Here is a 16,585-nt window from a genome sequence, read left to right as displayed (position 1 = left end):
GTCCGGGTTTCTTGGTCCCCGTTGTATTTTGTGTCAAATTTTGATCATAAATTAAACTAACAAAATGTTCACGCATGTCACTTTTAAAAACTATGTTCAAATTCGAATCCAATGAGATAATTTTTCTTGACATGCATTAACATTTTGTTAGTTAAATCTATAGTCAAAATTTGGCACAAACTATAAAGAAGACCTATAAATCAGGACGGAGGTAGTATTTGGTTGTCCCGAATAATGACCGACGTAGGCCATGTTTTGTATCCTCGACCGCCCATAGCTGAAATTTAAGATCGCCGCTTTCTGAGATATCAGAAATCAAAGATCTTCGTCATTGGCGGGTGAGTGGTAGAAAAGCGCTGCATTTTTTTCTGTCGTGCTCAAAATTGTGTACTATTTAATATCTCCGTATTTATCTGTGTGTCTAAAGCCACCCAAAATATATGTTTCGACCGCCCTATCGTCTTAATCAATGCACACTATTTGTCGTATTCCTGTGTGTACACTTAACTATACCTTACTACGTACTTCCTCCATTTTTATTTAGTTCACGTATTAGATTGACTGAAGTCAAACTTCGTAAAGTTTAACCAAATTTATAGAAAATAATATAAACATTTACCATATCAAATCTATATGATGTGAAAGTACAATTAATAATGAATCTAATGGTATTGATTTGTTATTATATATGTTAATGTTTTTGTTTAGAAACTTTGTCAAAGTTTACAAAGTTTGACTTTGACCAAAGCTAATATGCGGACTAAATAAAAACATAGCAAGTATGGATGAAAATCACTACTCCTTTCACTTGTGATTTGACTACTTATGCAAATCTACTATTCCTAAATGGTTGATCCCCACTAAGTCTAATTCTCTCAACATGCGGCCTTCCACCTCACCAAGTGTGTGCCATGTCAGCATCCACTAATACTATTTTGCAACCCCATACAAACCCCATGCATACTCTTTCTTTACACATAGTGCAAGTATGAAACATTTATACATTAAAAAATAGTAGCTCTTGATTTGGATCATTTCCTTCAAACATAATAAAATTAATCTTCAAATTCCCGCCGCAACGTGCGGGGAACTAGGCAAGTGGCCCTCGCATTTGTGAGGGCACCTACATAGAGGGTAAATGTGATGTTATATGGTAATCCACTGCATTTCTCTGCTTAGAGATGTTATACGATAAATTGTCAGGCCAATGCATCTGGTCTTCTGGTATTTGTTGCTTACCTTTTCCTAAATTAATTAGCAAGAGAGAACAACAAAAAAATTAAAGGATATAACTAGGGTGTTACCTTGCCGGTGAACACTTGCCACACGTGTCTACCCTCTGAAATAATCTACTTGTCAGCTCAGAAACAAATCTACTTGTGGCTCTTTGAATGTTACCACACATGAATACTGCCTTTTTGTCTTTCGGATAAGATAACACGACTTTTTTTAGGACGCCGTTAATTGCTTGGGATACTAAACATATTTGTTTTTACATTCACAATCAACATGTATTTTTCAGGTTTTAAGCCAGTATTTTTTTTTTTGCTTGAGGGAGACATGAAGTATGCCATGCACTACCTTGTCAGATAAAGGCTTGGCACATTCAACGTACGGACATCTTTTCGCAAAAGACAAGCTTTGATGATTGATAGGGCGTTTATTTCACAGAACAGTATAGATCAAAATAGAGTGACCGATTGTTTGGCAAACTATAGTCGTATCGAGTGCACCAATGTTCAGTGGTTGCACCAAGGACTACCTTGTATTGAGAATCTTTTGCATCTCCACTGTAACTCTATGATTATAATCCGCAAAAAAATATTCTATGATTATGTGAAATAAACTCCTTTTAACCTTGCAAAAAAAGTGCGGTCCCGGTCCCGGTCCTGCTGCCCCCATTGTACATGCCCTAATGGTGAAAAGCGATGGAGGGTCACCATAGGTGGGGGATGTCCAAATCCAGCCTCCGTGCGTGGGTCTTCCGCTTTGTGCGGCAAAACGGTGGGCAACCTTACTCCGTGTACACACACATACATATTTACGTTCTAAATACAAATTGTTTCATTCCATTTTATTTTATACTATATCCTTATTATGTCAAACTATTGCCAGAAAGGTGCATAGTTGGGAAATGCTAGGATGTTTGCAAACTACACTATAGCCATGTTTGAAAGAGGTGATTTATGGCTATTTTCTTCTGGATGAACGGTAGCTATATTTAGGTCTATGTAGAATTGGGTATAAATTGTAAACTGTGAACAATTTTAAAATGCGTAATAATTTTTTAAAACGCAGTGAACGCTATCCTTTAAACCTTGTCTATTTCTACAGATACTTTTGTCTCAACTTCTGTTCAATTACGTGACTTGGTCACCGTGCAAAAAAAAATACTCACTCCATTTAGTCGATGATACAGATGTTTGAAAGAGGCGAATCAAATAGTAGATAATTTAATTGTTGCCAACATTGATTTCTAGCTATTTTCTCCGAGATGAATGCTAAATTTAGGTCCGCCTAGAAATGGCTACAAATTGTAAACCGTGAACAATTTTTTGAATACACGATGAACACTTTTAAAATACAAGCTGAACATTTTTAAATACATGATGGATTTTTTCTGATAAGGTTACACACTTTTTAAGTCGAAGATGAACATATTTTAAACCACAAATAAAATCATTTTTAAGTAACATTGAAGAATTTTCAAATGCACAAAGGATATTTTGTGAATTCACGATGAATATTTTCAAATACAACCTGAACAAGTTTTAAATACATGATTTTTTTTAACAATGTTAAATTTTTCTAAATGCATGATATTTTAAATATAACTTGAACAAGTTTTAAATTTTTCTAAGTACATGTTTTCAAATACAACTTGAACAAGTTTTAAATATTTTCACTAAAAGTTTTCGAAATTCATGATTTTTAATAATTAGAGTTATGAAAATATTTTTGTTAATTTTAGAGAAATAGCGTGAAAGAAAAAACCGAAGAAGCAGAAGAAAATGTGCGTCCCTTCACCGCGGTGAGCCAGGCCCATCAACGAGGTGTACCCAAGGGATCATCAGCCCGACTGCCCGACCCAGCTTCGTCTTCGTCCCCTGCTTCCCCGTCGCTGCCGCCTGCTTGAGGCGAGGCGCTCGCCGTCGCCGCCGCCGCCGCCGCCGCCGCCTCTACGCCCCTACCGCCGGCCGCTGCCTCTACGCCCCTACCGCCGGCCGCTGCACCCCCTTCTTTTCCCCTCTCCATCCGGTCGCAGGCGTCTCCCCATCTGGCTTCCCCGCCGCTGCGGGCGACCTCGACCTAGGGCATCGGCGGCTGCGGAGCTCTTCCTATCTCTCGGTGCGAGCGGCCAGCAGGTTTGATGCCCCAGCAAGCATTGCTACTCGATTCCTCGTTGATGAACTGTATTATATGCAATTGCTGTATTATCTTACACCCCTCGCGCGAGCACAAGAAGAGGAGGCGGCTCCAAGGCAGGCGACGGCGGGGCCCAGGTAAGTCCCGTCGCCGGCCCTCCTCCTCCTCCTCCTCCTCCTTCGGTAACGGCATACCCACCGCCGCAGCTTGTTCCCCTTCCTCCCATGGCGCCCCCGTCTCCTCTTCCGCTCGATGTCCTCCTCCCATGGCCGCCACGGCCGGGATCTAGCCGTCCACCGCCGCTCGCCTCCTCCTCCCGTAGCTCTGCTTCGACGTCCCTTCATGCCACCGGACCTCCTCCTCCTCCTCTGCCGCCGGTTTCCCATCTCGTCTGCTCCTTCCACATGCGCTTCTGCTGTCAGATCCCCTCCTTCTTCCCAAGCTTTCTTGCTTTAATGTTACCCTGATATGAACATTGTTCCAGCCTTCCATCTTCTCTTGATTGTCTATACAGAGGCCTCCAATACAGACATCCAAACGCAGCAGCGTTAGAGATTTGCTCTACTTGATGACCTGATGCGTTTTTTTTTTCAATTACCCGAACAACATTTTATTTATTTATTACAAGGAAAACAGCATCCGCTTGTATCGGCTGGTCTTGTTAGTACCCTGTAAAATATCTGTGTGAACTGATTGCAAGCGCACAAGATAATCTGGATGCTAAGCGGGGCCTTAGGGTTCAGCCTGTTCGGTTCCATTCAATCTTGTTCAGCCCTACTTATTTCTACAATTTAATCTTCTATAGGGCTGTACCCCAGGTCTAGCTAGCATCTTAGACAAAATTAGTTGTGATCTGGTTGGTACCTATGTCAAGTTAGGCATACTTAGTAACCAATCCTACCGCTGAATGAAACTGTTGGGAGTTTATCTAGTACCTATGCCAAGTTAGGCATTGGATGATTTGTACGCAGTTTAGTCAGAATTTCCAGTTTGAGAACATTAATGTTATGGTATCTGTCAAATGCTTTCATCATTATTGCTTAATTCATTTTTTTCCTACCCCGCCTGCTCTCTGTAGGCGCTGCTGCAAAGATGCCTCAGGTGATGGTGGTCGCGCGGAACTTCATGGACATGGTGGCCGCACTGCCTGCCGCCAAACTAGACATGCTCTACGATTCCGCCTTCATCTGTGAGGCTGTACTCAGGTCTCCAACCAGCCAGTTGCGCAACACATTTTGGCGAGGTCTTGTTGCTTTCATTGTGATTTTTCACACTTTCACTTCTGCAGGTCGTTCCCACCGCTGGCAAAGAAGTACGTGATTCAGATGTTGTACGTGTCGGCACCGATGCTTGCTGCGGCTATGCAGGAGTGGGTGCTGGATGAGTATGCCTCCAAGCACAAGGTTGCCATCGATAGGTTGCTCCAACTCAGGGTATTTGTGGAAGTACGTGACAGGTAAGACCTCATCCACCTCCATCTGGTGCTTGGTATGTATGGTTGAGATTTTCACGAAGATCTTTTTAACATTCCTGGATCTGATCGACTAGCAAAGAGCCAAATAATTGGAACTTACAAGCCAGAATGGTGATTTTTATTTGCCATAGTGACCCAGGGCTGCCGGTGCGATGCCATCTGTTATATCTTTAGCATGCATGAGCGATTTGATCTATGGTGGATACCAAGTTGCTGAAATATTAGCGGAAACAAAATTCTAATTAGAGGTAGTAAACAGTGCCTGGCTCCGTTATTTTGATGACTATTCTGTATAAGTGTAGCAATAGGAATTCTTTAGTTTATTAGGTTTTGAGTTACTTGCATGATGCAAGTTAGTCTATGCAATTTCTAATTCACCTGCTCGTGTACTGTGTGCATACTGTGTAGTCCACAAATGAATCATGCAATTTCTAGCTCATTTTGTTTTGATGCACATACAGAAGGAAGGAGGTGAGCTACAAGATGAATAATAAGTTTCAGGCTAACATGCAAAAGTATTTGGTTAGTGGGTAAGTTTTTCTGAACTATTTTGTTGAATACAACACAGATATTTTATTCTTCTGTTTGAAGCTAATTGCTTATTGTCTCACCGTTATGATGGTTTCAACATGTTTTTATTCATCTTAGAATATGGAATCATTTTTTATTATGTTAGAAATCACCAGGATGGTGCTTAAGGTTTTACTGCTTTGGCTTTTGTTTCGTAAGTTCCATCAAAGTACTAGTTGGTCAAATTCCATTTCTTTCTGCTGCAGCGGGTGTTTGCCAAGGGAACCGCTACCATTCAGTGTCACTGGCAGATTGCCTACACTGGTGGAACTAGAAAATTATGCTCTTGATCAATGGGAGGTTAGGATGAGAAAGCTTATACTCTATTTTTTTCCATGCATGTTTTATTTTATATCATTGACCCTTTCTTTGTTTGCTCATCGGGTCATACTGTTTGCACATTTGGTAGAATACATGTGTTCACTTCAACTAGTAATGCTTGTTCCTTTTTTTTACGGTAAAATAGTGCTTCTTGCTGCAATTGATCAACTCGTCTCAAGTTGAGAAAGGGACCACTTTCAGCTCGTCTATGATGAAGACGTTCCAGCGAGGTCTTCTGAGTTCAAGGTTCAAATCTAATTGCCCCCTTGTTTGACAATCAGTAGCGCATAAACTAGTGAGTAATGACAGCCAAATTTCATTTCAATGACATGGCATGTAAAGTTAGCTCTTTCTCTTGCTAGTACAATTAGGTATAATATGCAGTGTCGGTATGGACATAGTAATATCTTACAAAAATTAGACTAGTAAATTTAAGAAACCGTGAGCTGACCGTAAATTGCTGTTTGTTTACGTTGATTGTGTTCATGTCTCCTGGTTGCAAAATGGGATTAACTGGCGATCCTAACAATTCATTCAGTTGACTGGCTTGATATATTCGAATTTAGATATTTTTGTAAATCATGTGGATGTGGGACTTCTAAAGCCAATAGCCCTGTGTTTTCTCTTTCTTCTTCCTTTTCAACTGGCTGTATGTTCAAGTTTATAATGAATTCAATATCATGAGTTCATAATACAATACATTTCACAGGGATGGTGAAGCTGCAAAGTTAAGTGAGAATGGCTTCCAGTTTCTGGTTTGTGCTTTAGCTCAGTTGAACAAATTATCTGACAGATTTCCGTCTTCAGTTCTCACTCTTCTCCGCTTGTCTAGCTGATGGAGACAAATGCACAGCTTTGGTATATAATGAGAGAATACATTTCATCCGCAGAGGTATTGGTGCCATTTTATGTTTATATGCGTTTTGATTTGACATGAGTATTTTTGTTTGCTGACTTGTATTATTTTATTGAATAGGAACGCGGGGTGGATCCCACGGACTTGATATCATTTCTCTTGGAGCTTAGTTTTCATACACAAGGAGCGGTAAAGTAAAACATTCTTTTTTACAAGATTATGTTAAGAACCATTCAGAAGTGAAAAGTTACGCAACCTTTGTCTGCAATGATCATTAAAGTCCTATTTCTGACGGCACAGTTTTCTTTCAATAATAGTAGGGAATATTATTATGAGCAAGAGGTGTACAGACGTAAATATTATTGATTTGGGGTTTGTTGAAGAGAGATCAATTGTAGCAGTAATGCGATATATGAATTAGAGCATCTCAAAGATACTAAAGTATATTCTAGTATTTGTTCTGTTCTATCTAATAGGCAGGGGTTGAGGGCCATCAACGTTTTTCCGCCAGATTATATTGCTTAAGGAAATATTTAATTCCAGTGTTTAAAAGAAGTTAAAGGGCTGTTCTGCACATCTTTTTGTTCAGACCTTGCTGCTCGGTATGTTGGTTGCAACTTAAAAATTGACCGCAAGTTTTCTTATCTCTCTGTTCATGCTTCAGGCTTACAGCCTAAGTACTCTGACAGAAGTCCAAAGAGTTGCAATTATGGATCTGATGGAGCTCGGGTTAGTCAAACTGCAGCAGGTAAAACTTTTTGATTTTTTTCCTGATCAGCTTGATAAATATGATTTTAAGAGTTAAGAATAACAGGGCCGGAAAGATAGCTGGTTCATACCTACAAAATTGGCTACAAATCTCTCATCGAGCTTGTCAGATTCAGCTGCTAGCAAAGAGGTTTAATAACATCCCATTTCCTTTGCTATTACAGTTTTATGCTCTCCAGATCTTCATAACTACCACCAACTTGTCACCTAAGTGATACGTAATGAAGATGAACTGTTCCACCTACTAGTTGATACTGTGATATTGTCGTGGCAGGGTATTGTGGTTGTGGAGACAAACTTTAGGTTGTATGCGTACTCTGCTTCCAAGCTGCACTGTGAAATTCTACGTCTTTTTTCAAGGTACATCAGCCATCAGATGAGTGACTTAACCTAGCTCGTCTCTGGCATTTTTACACTTTGGCTACTGCTAGTAGCTCCAGCATGTTCCTAGTGCTCTTGGTTATCAATACATGAAATGCTCGGTGTGCAGAAGTGTTAACATTTTTCTCTCTCTGTGTGTGTGTGTGTGTGTGCGCATGCACACTTTAGCGGTTCTATACTGCTTCCAGATTGTTTTACCAAATCTGGCAGAACTGCGTCGAGTGGCATTTTTCTATGCTAGTTCAGTTATTTGGATGATCCTGGCAGCTTTGGTTCGCTTTTGTTCAAAGCAGCAACTAGGGCTGTTGATCTTCTTTTTGAGATGCCTTGAATAACTAAGCAATGCCAACTTTCCTACCGGAGTCGAGTACTAAATCTAGGAATACAAAATGCAGCAACACTGGGTTGCCTGTTAGCTTATTATAAGCTAACTATGTATGGGCGTCCAAGATGCAAGGCCCCTCAAAAATGTTGAACCCGATTCTGCTTGTAAATCTAGTTATTGTCTTAACCCTCCACGATCGATCGAAAAGATTGTTGGCAGTTGCATACTGGTAGCTGTATTTTGTTAGTCCTTCATACCCCTTGTGTTCTCAGTTTCAATCTTTGTTGAATGCCTTAACAAATATGGTCTTGTAGGGTAGAGTATCAACTACCAAACCTTATTGTGGGAGCTATTACAAAAGAAAGTCTGTATGGTGCATTTGATAACGGGATCACCGCTGAACAGGTATCGTCTTAATTACACGTTTCTACAGGATTCATTGTTACATAGACACATGCAGTTATGCTTTTTTTTCTTTTTCTTTGTCAGATAATTTCATTCCTTCAGCAAAATGCCCACCCTCGTGTCATCGACAAAATACCGATAGTCCCAGAGAATGTTACAGATCAGGTAAGCACAGCAACTCATCCCTCATATACCAGACACCATCTGTTTCAACAGATACATAAAACCAAAGAATGCCAAATCTCCGATGCAGATTAGGCTGTGGGAGAACGACCGTAACAGGGTCGAGATGGTCCTGTCACACGTATACGAAGATTTCCCGAGCAAGGTATAAACCTTTCACCCACCAAACCCTGCCAGCTCCTGCGGATGGACGGTGCTTGGACACATTTGAAAACCTGTACTCTAGTAGTCTGATTACCACTATACTTACATCTGGGTGCCACTTATTTGTCCAGGACATGTTTGAGCAATGCTGTGACCACGCAAGGGATAACGGGTACTTGCTGTGGGAGGACGCGAAGAAGATGCGATTGATAGTGAACGCGGAGTTCCACCAAGAAATGCGGGAGTTCCTCCGCAGGCAAAGATGATCCAAGGGAAGTGATCATCTGGAGAGAAGAGAAGAAGCTACTTGTCTGTACCACACGCTCCTTCATGTGAGGAAGTCCTGAATCCACCTACCCACTAGACAAGTCTTTACAAGATCCAACTGCCGGAGGGCAGAGTGGTAGTCTGGTAGATGTTGAAATCATTTGGACTCGACGGTCATAAATCCAATGTAATCATATGTTTGATAGGTTCAGTCTGCAGTTTGCGCCATGCTAAATGTATGTCACACAAGGTAGTGGATTATTCAGTTAGGCAAATCAAAATCCGATGAACTGTACGTGCTCCACTTCTCCAGTTCAGTTTTGCGTGGAAGTCGCGTACAATTGTGATTAGCCTGTGTCAGTCAGTTTGGAACCAGACAAGTTTGCAAAACCGCATCAAGACAGGATTGACAATTTGGATTTTTAGTAAAGTGGTTTAGTATCTTTTTAACAAAACACGTGGGAGTTTATGAGTATTCACACTGGTATGTAGAGTTAAAATACAATGAGCGCTCAATTTGATGTTCAGACGTAGGACAACACCAAAGTTGAAATATGGCCTCACATTAAACGAGTGTTCAGTATAGAAACGAATTTATATTAAAAAAACTGGTTTCAAATATTTGAACTAAAGTTCCACTTTTTGTTTGTTCACAACATCGAACCAAAGATATCGTGGCAGTGGTCGTCAACTGAACCGGAGGCAAAATTGGCCGTCATACAACTGAACCGGAGGCAAAACCGGTTAACGTGGTTAGTACCAAATCCTTCTGAGATGATATTGTTTCCCTTTGTTATCCACATTATGTTAACTTGAGAAATTGAAATAGGAATTTGCCTATAAATGCGTGTTTGAAAATCAGACTTACCTTATCTTGCGGTTGGATGGTTAGAGGGACAGTGGTATCCCCAGCCCACCAGGGTTCAAGTCCTGGTGTTCGCATTATTTCTGGATTTATTTCAGGATTTCCGACGATACACTTTCAGTGGGAGGCGACGTTCCGGTCGACGACGAGGCGCCGGTGACTTCGTAAATCTCAAGATGATGCTGGCTCAGTCTCACGAAGGTGCTCAGAGCGCTTGCGTCTGTACCGTGTTAAAAAAAATAGGAAGAAACTTTTTTTTTGGGGGGAGGGGGGGAGGGGAGAGGAAGAAACACTTGAATATTAAAGTAGTAATTGTCATTGGTGACGATGCAAAAGGAAAGAAACATGAAGAATCTTTAATCTACACATAAAAAAGATGGCTGATAAGTTTCGGATAACAGCAATCGATCAAGAGTGTGTTTCCTGCCTATTTTGTATCAGTACACGTTTTCACACCAACAACGGTTCCATTTTTAGATGGAAATACGCGTACGCACCAGGATTAGGCCTCAATAAATAGTTACCTTTTTCATCCCTTAATCCAAAAAACAGATTGGCCCATGAAAGATACCAACATATATATGCCCCCATACGCGAGCCTGTCATCCAAAGTTCATCGAGCAAACACACAAACACTGCAACCTACCACCGGACTTATCCCACAACTTTGTCAACTCTTCCCCTTGAAATGGAGAGTGTTCCAGTGTTGATTGTTGGTGCTGGGCCAGCAGGCCTCGCAACGGCAGCATGCCTTTGTCAATTTCTCGATTCCTTATGCCATCGTCGAGCGTGAGAGCTGTAGCGCGTCACTCTGGCGCAACCGTGCATATGATCGCCTCAAGCTGCATCTTGCAAAGGAGGTCTGTGAGTTGCCACACATGTCATACCCTGTAGATGCACCAACATATATACCAAAAAACTTGTTTGTGAAGTACTTGGATGATTATGTTGAGCATTTCAACATTCAACCGAAGTATCTCACCAGCGTGGAGTCATCCACATATGACAGTGATGAAAAATGTTGGTCCATTGTGGCAAAGGACATGTCAAAGTGCACCATAGTCAAGTTCACGGCAAAGTTTCTTGTTGTGGCAAGTGGTGAGAATAGTGCAAAGAATATTCCAATGATCCCTGGACTAGAAAACTTTCCAGGTGATGTCATCCACTCCTCAAGCTACAAGTCAGGCAAGAGCTACTCTGGCAAGAATGTATTGGTCGTTGGATCCGGCAACTCCGGGATGGAAATTGCTTATGACCTTGCGACCCATGGTGCCAACACATCGATTGTTATACGAAGCCCGGTATGTACATACACTATATATGTTCATTGGGTGCATGAACGCAAATTCTTAGTATAGTTACTAATAGAAGAGATGCAATTTTAAGTGTTATTACTAATAGGAAGTATTTCACATAGAAAAGGAGATGGACTGTTTTATATCGCACACAAACAACTAAAAGACTAGAGGAACCACATGACAAAAATTTAATTCTTGAAATAAGAAATTCTATGCAATTTTATTTATCATGCATACTTCAAAAGAGGTGTGACATATTTTGTGGTTGCAGATTCATGTAATGACAAAGGAATTAATTCGTTTGGGGATGACACTTGCTCACCATCTTCCATTGAATCCAGTGGATAAACTCCTTGTGATGGCAGCGTATTTAATATTTGGAGACCTGTCACGACATGGCATCACAAGGCCAAAAATGGGTCCAATGACCCTCAAAGCAGAAACAGGTCGATCTGCGGTGATTGATGTTGGGACTGTTGGATTGATCAAAAAAGGCATCATCAAAGTAAGTATATCCTTGACATGACATAACTTCATAACATATGATGATTTGATATGCCAAGTTATCAATGTATTTTTATCTCATATAGGTTCAAGGGAGCATTAGTAAGATCAAGGGCAACATAGTTAAATTTCAATGCAGTAAAAGAATCTCATTTGATGCGATTGTGTTTGCAACTGGATACAAAAGCACGGCAAATATATGGCTCAAGGTAATATAGCTGGTGTTTGAACATGTCTGAGTTTGTTTTCTTGGTGTAGCCATTATTAAATCTGCTAACAAGCTCTATGTTTTTTTAATCCAGAATGGTGAGAGCATGTTAAATTTTCCATCGGCTGAGATACAAATGCAGTAAGTTTTCCATCGGCTGAGATCCAAGGTATCCATCCATGTAGTCTTGGATATAATTTGCTTATGACCTACCATGGTGCCAATACTTCGATTGTTATACGAAGCCTGATATTTACTACATGCACTAAATATTTTCATTGGGTACATGAACACAATTTTTTAGTATAGTTACCACTAAAAGAGATGCATTTTTTCAGTATTATTACTAATAGAAAGTATTTCACACATATAAGAGATGGACTATTTTATATCATGCACAAACAATGAAACAACTAGAGGAACTAAATGACAAAAAATTAACTCTTGAAAGAAGAAATTCTATGGAATTTCGTTTTATCATGCATGCTTCAAAAGATGCATGGCATGTCTATTGGTTGCAAATTCGTGTGATGACAAGAGAATTAATTCAGTTGGGTTGACACTTGCTCACTATCTTTCACTAAATATAGTGGGTGACCTCTTTGTGACGGCGGAGAATGTCATATTTTAAGATCTATCGAGGCATGGCGTCACAAGGCCCAAACCCAAAAATGGGTCGAATGACCCTCAAGTTAGGAACCGACCGACCTATCGGTTGAGTTGGGACTGTTGGATTAACAAAAAAAGCACTATCAAAGTATTTGGAATATTTGAAGGAATCCGCCTTAATTAGTCATATTTTTTATAATTAAAAATAATAAGTTCACTTTTTATCTCATAATGTCAATTTTATTTTCTAGTTGGCACTTCTAGAGAGATCCAAGTTATCTACATAGATAATGTAGACCTGACTCCAATACGCAATTATATATTTCACAAATTAGGCACTTACATGATGAACAAGGCCGCTACTTGCATATATACCGGATGTTCATTATATTTGAAGGCATAGCAAGCAAGCAATCATTCCTTTTCTTTTTGGGGGAAACACCGATATTGTCAATGGAATAGATAGAACATCAATTGAATCAGTACAATAAGAAATGCTAAGTATTTTTTATTACAAGGCAAACTGACGGAATAAAGCATATACAGGGGATGAGCTTCTCCCAATTCAGTCCACCACTTTTATCAACTGACTCGTTGGACTTTACTGACTTCCAACACTAAATATACACGGATGGAAAAGATTGCTGATGCCAAAACTGAATTGGCTGAAAGCTACTACAACTTTTTTTGAGGGAAGAAAGCTACTATAACTAGTAACTGAAAGATGATCTCGTGGATTGGCGGAGTGTACCTCTATGTTTTATTTCCCCTTTTCCTATATTTCTTAACATTATATATTTTATATTATTATTTAATATATGTACACGAACTCCCTACTGTTCACAACAAAGAAGAAACGCAACGCTAACATATCTATAATAGGTAAAGGCTGAAGTTCAAACTACGAGGTGATACAAACATCAGAAATTCGTTGCCATGTAGTGCTTAATTCACGTTACTGTGAGCCGTCAAGATGGAACAAATAACCAATTTCAAAAATAAATGACAATGCACTAACAAAGAACGACAATTAGCCATAGTAGATTCCGTTTTCTGCCATTGTCTTCTCACCTTCTATCTCAGTGTTTTGGAACTGAAAAAAAAATCATAAGACCAGCTGCCGTTATTTTCCCTCTGAGGTTACCTGCTGCCAAATAGTAGTATATACTAGGTACTAGTAGATTATTTTAGCGACTATATATACTAATTCTGATTTTTTTAGAATACATACAACTCCGTGGTTCTTATTTTATTTGAGATAAGTATACTTTTTATATTTGTCTTGCAAAAAATACTTTTATAATTAGAATGTTTACCATTTTTTCATCTTATTTAGAATGTTTAACTTTTTTAGATAAATTTAGAATATTTACTTTTTATAAACATTAATTAGAATGTTACTAGTTCCTATGATCTGTCAAATATATCACATCCTTTTATAGGGGTAAATAGCACATCTAACCTTTTTTAGACAAAAATAGCACATCTAACTGAGGAATTGTTCCTAAAAAAACTGAGGCATTTTTCGGCCAGCCTGCTGATTATTTATGATATGATGGGCCGGCTTTTTTAGATAAATTAAGAATATTTACTTTTTATAAACATTAATTAGAATGTTACTAGTTCCTATGATCTGTCAAATATATCACATCCTTTTTTAGGGGTAAATAGTAAAAAAACTGAGGCATTTTTCGGCCAGTCTCCTGATTATTTATGATATGATGGGCCGGCCCTTAAGCAAGGAGAAGGAAGCAAGCAGGCCCATAAATGAGAAGCGAGGCCTCCACAAGTCAACATAAACAAAACCAGCCAATCCGCTATCCTCCACCTCCTCTAGGGTTTTAAGGCCAACTCCAACGCGCAACCCCATCCTATCCGCTCGCGTCAGTTTGGGGGTAAACAGACAAATCAGGCCTCCCAACGCGCGGCCGCAAACGGACGCTTTCAACCCATTTCCGACTCAAGTTTGGGCCGAGTTTGCGGCCGAACGGACACGCGCGGACGGCGCGTGGCGCCTGCCCATGTCCTCCCCTGGCCCACCCGTTGGGGAGACAGACCCCTCTTTCTCTATCCCCACCGAACCCCCTCCAGCCGCACCCCTCCATTCTCGTCGCTCGCTGCCGCCCCCGACATTGCCTCTGTGTAGCTCGGTCGTGTGCTCGCCCCAACACTTGTCGCAACCCCCGTTCCCTCGATGGCCCGAGCTGACCAACCACGGCCACCTGATTTGCACTCCCGGCGGTCGGATTTGGAGCGAATCCGGCCGGACTTGAGCTCGCCCGGCTGCGGGAGGCCACGCCGTGGCATGGACTAGCCGGGCACCGGGCCGGTAGGCCCCGGCAAGGCCGCGTATAGGTACTGATTCCTCCTCTAGCCGCTCGGATCTACACCGTCGGCGGTTCGCCGGCAGATACACGAAGGCCATCGGCCGGGCTCGTTGCTGGCCCAAAAGCTCGTTGGTGCACCGTTGCCACTCATTAAGTGTGATGACTCCCCAAAGAAGGTCTTGCATCGCATGTCTACAATGCCGGAACATCCCGGATGGGTGTTCATCAAGTGCTCAACCGATGGGGTATGTGCTACTTAGTTTCGGTTGTGCTCTTGGATTTGACTAGTTGTGCTAACTTAAAATTTTATTTTGTAGAATGGATGCAACTTTTGGTATTGGAAAGAAGAGTACATCGATATATTGATAGAGCATAATTTAGTAGATGTTCGTGCACTTGTAGCTAGAATAGAGGCTAGATATGAGACTAGTGCACTTGTTGCTAGAATAGCGGCTAGACATGAGACTAGATGCGAGAAAGCAACGTCTACTTCTTTAGACTGGAAGAAGAAAGAAGCACGCAAGATCGAGCCTCCGCAGATCAACAATGAATGCATCGAGAAGGCACTAATCCAACTTACGGGAGCAGTTATAGAAGTTGGATATCTTCTAAAATGTCTTCTTGTGGTTCTTGTTTTCTTTGGTCTTGCTATTCTAGTTAAGATTTGGTGATGTGCTTCCATGTATCAAAAATTAATGATGAAAAATTAAAAGATGTGTTTGTGGTCGCTAAACTTACGAGGCCGTTTAAATACAGTCATTCTCACCGTATGTATGCGTAATCCGTAGTTGCCAGCATGGCATGGGCCCGCTGTCAGCCGCTGTAAACGTTCTTGTATGATAGATTTTTGTAGAAAAGCCCTTAGCTCTTCTTTTATTTACATAGGAAGCCCCTCAAATAAAAAAAAATAGTGGAGGGATTTCGATCCCACGACGTATTGCTGGGTGGCTCGCTTGGACAACCACCACAACAACAGTAACTAATGGTTAATTAGCACGACAACCTTATATATCCTCTCAACGCAGACTGCAAAAAAATTAATGAAGAAAATCTATCTAATAACCTGTGCAACCGGCGGGTTCGAACCTATGACATGGTGATTCACTCGCGTATAAGCTAACCACCAGGCAACTGCGACATGTGATGTAGTTTGGGGACAAACAATGTATATGTTTTTTATCACTCTAGTTCTATGTAAATACGTGCCATTTTAAAAACAGTTTAAACATTGTAAAAAAATGTTTGTGTAATTCAAAATATGTTTGTGCATTAAAAAAACTACCTGAACAGTTTTTCAAACTATGCGAACATAATTGTACATTGTGTAAACTGCACGAATATATGTAAGGTTGTTTTACTAATGTGTCAAATATTTTTTTAAATGCAATGTACATTTTTTAAATAACACAAATATTTTTTACAGTGTTTAAACATTTTTTAAAATGTCATATATTTTTTAACGCATGTACATATTTTTAATTGCACAAATAATCTTTTATAAAGTTTAAAATTCTTTTAAAATAAAAAATATTTACTTAATGTAATATAAATATTAACTTGTTTTACTAATGACTTATATCAACAAAATTATAATTTAAATATTATACATGATTAAATATTCATACCAACAGTTTAGATTTTAAATTATGAATATTGTAAACTATACAAACATTGAACTATAAAAAATGTGCATATAATTATTGAAATGATTGTA

The 16,585-nt window shown here is 40.1% G+C and overlaps 1 protein-coding gene across 3 annotated transcripts in view; it reads left to right on the top strand.

Moving 5' to 3' along the window:
* Positions 1 to 3,057: 3,057 nt before the first annotated feature.
* LOC123047439 (general transcription and DNA repair factor IIH subunit TFB2) overlaps positions 3,058 to 16,585 on the top strand; it is a 17,306-nt gene continuing 3,778 nt past the window's right edge. Inside the window, exons 1-16 of one of the 3 annotated variants that reach the window (XM_044470993.1) lie at positions 3,058 to 3,365; positions 4,445 to 4,571; positions 4,655 to 4,822; positions 5,302 to 5,370; positions 5,617 to 5,710; positions 5,877 to 5,977; positions 6,441 to 6,486; positions 6,564 to 6,623; positions 6,708 to 6,776; positions 7,252 to 7,335; positions 7,402 to 7,485; positions 7,630 to 7,715; positions 8,376 to 8,466; positions 8,551 to 8,631; positions 8,720 to 8,794; positions 8,925 to 9,506. In XM_044470993.1, coding sequence (XP_044326928.1) covers positions 4,459 to 4,571; positions 4,655 to 4,822; positions 5,302 to 5,370; positions 5,617 to 5,710; positions 5,877 to 5,977; positions 6,441 to 6,486; positions 6,564 to 6,623; positions 6,708 to 6,776; positions 7,252 to 7,335; positions 7,402 to 7,485; positions 7,630 to 7,715; positions 8,376 to 8,466; positions 8,551 to 8,631; positions 8,720 to 8,794; positions 8,925 to 9,059 — 1,356 coding nt within the window. In that variant the 5' untranslated portion in view covers positions 3,058 to 3,365; positions 4,445 to 4,458 and the 3' untranslated portion in view covers positions 9,060 to 9,506. Of the gene's footprint in view, positions 3,504 to 4,444; positions 4,572 to 4,654; positions 4,823 to 5,301; positions 5,371 to 5,616; positions 5,711 to 5,876; positions 5,978 to 6,440; positions 6,487 to 6,563; positions 6,624 to 6,707; positions 6,777 to 7,251; positions 7,336 to 7,401; positions 7,486 to 7,629; positions 7,716 to 8,375; positions 8,467 to 8,550; positions 8,632 to 8,719; positions 8,795 to 8,924; positions 9,507 to 16,585 lie in introns of those variants that run through there. The other 2 variants (XM_044470992.1, XM_044470994.1) reach the window with 2 other exon arrangements.

The sequence above is a fragment of the Triticum aestivum genome, chromosome 2B (genome assembly GCF_018294505.1).
Source record: "Triticum aestivum cultivar Chinese Spring chromosome 2B, IWGSC CS RefSeq v2.1, whole genome shotgun sequence".
NCBI classification, from domain to species: Eukaryota; Viridiplantae; Streptophyta; class Magnoliopsida; order Poales; family Poaceae; genus Triticum; species Triticum aestivum.
This window is presented reverse-complemented; position numbering and strand designations above follow the sequence as displayed.